The sequence below is a fragment of the Myotis davidii genome, unplaced genomic scaffold (assembly GCF_000327345.1).
Source record: "Myotis davidii unplaced genomic scaffold, ASM32734v1 C63986266, whole genome shotgun sequence".
In the NCBI taxonomy this organism is placed as follows: Eukaryota; Metazoa; Chordata; class Mammalia; order Chiroptera; family Vespertilionidae; genus Myotis; species Myotis davidii.
Genome location: NW_006378979.1, coordinates 210 through 1,407, shown reverse-complemented (window position 1 = coordinate 1,407; position 1,198 = coordinate 210). Strand labels below are relative to the sequence as shown.

The window sequence follows — 1,198 nt, the reverse complement described above, 5'->3', positions numbered from 1 at the left end:
TCTCCTCATCATGAAATGTGGCAAAGAGGAAAAGAGCATTAAATGTGGCAAAGAGACTAAAAGAAGCAGTGTCCCCATGCCTTCTGCATTAGCGTCTCTAGGGTTTTCAACTCAAGATGCCCCACACCTTAAGGAGCATCCCCTCTCCAGCTCTCAGCCGGGGTTGCTCACCAGTAGAATGATGGGGTGGACCACTGTGGACAGATAAATCACCTTCCATTTAAATTCCTGCGATGGGAAAATACATGCAATGTTGAGCACCAGTGAGAGCCTTGATGTGTGCATGAGCACTGGGGCATGAGAGCCCAAGATATACAAGAAGGTCTTTTTGTCGTGTCTTCCCAAAGATGTGATGAGCAAAACATGCCAGTGAAGAAGACAATGGTAGGGACTGTTCAAGTAATAATTTTTAGAGGGAAGAAGTAGAATTTCTCAAATATTTCCTGATAGTATTTCCAGTGGCATTCCAAGATTGCAGACCTCTCCTTCAATAATTCCTATATATGCTTTCATTGTTTATGAAAAATAAGATGGCATTCAAGCTGAAAAACCCCACAGAGCTGAGCAACCCAACCCAAACACCTTCTGCTTTGGGCAGAGGAAGACAGGGTGAGTGAGGATTGCAATTTTCACATGATAGAAAACACTGTGCCAGTAGGAAAACCATAAGGTAGCATCATTCAAGAAGTCCCAGTGAAAGGCGAGGAACTGGAGTACAGGATTGTACAGGAAGGAATTTGGATACAGAAAAACCACAAATTCTCTCACTGATCAACACCCATTACAGACAGAACCAAGAGGCTCCAGGCTGATCAATAATTTATCTCAAGGTGACAATATTCTCCACAGCAACCACTGCATGCCTAGTTCTGCAGTAATTAAGCCATTCTTCACCACAGCTATCAGACACAAAATAAATAAAATTATATCCAAGGTGATGGCTCTCTTTTCCATCACCGGAAGTCCTAAACCATGCCACCCCTATTCAGCTCTCCTGTGGAAAAGGTGGGTGCCAGGACTTCAAGGTGTATTCCTATAGGGTTACTCTGAAAGGTCCTGGATGATGGTTGTCCCTCCAGCAGCCCAAATGCAGAGGAAAGAATAGAGGATGTGAGCAATCCGAAGAGGATAAAGAGGTTCTTCCCAAAACAGACGCAAATATTGTTAAGGCTCAGTTTTGAAGGTCCTCCTGCTTGCC

The 1,198-nt window shown here is 44.0% G+C and overlaps 1 protein-coding gene across 1 annotated transcript; it reads right to left on the bottom strand.

Moving 5' to 3' along the window:
• Positions 1-153: 153 nt before the first annotated feature.
• Positions 154-954, bottom strand: TAS2R60 (taste 2 receptor member 60). Its single transcript, XM_015557384.1, is given in 5 exon segments — positions 154-362; positions 365-436; positions 439-570; positions 573-767; positions 810-954. Coding segments are annotated over 5 exon segments (753 nt in total).
• Between the last annotated feature and the right edge of the window lie 244 nt (positions 955-1,198).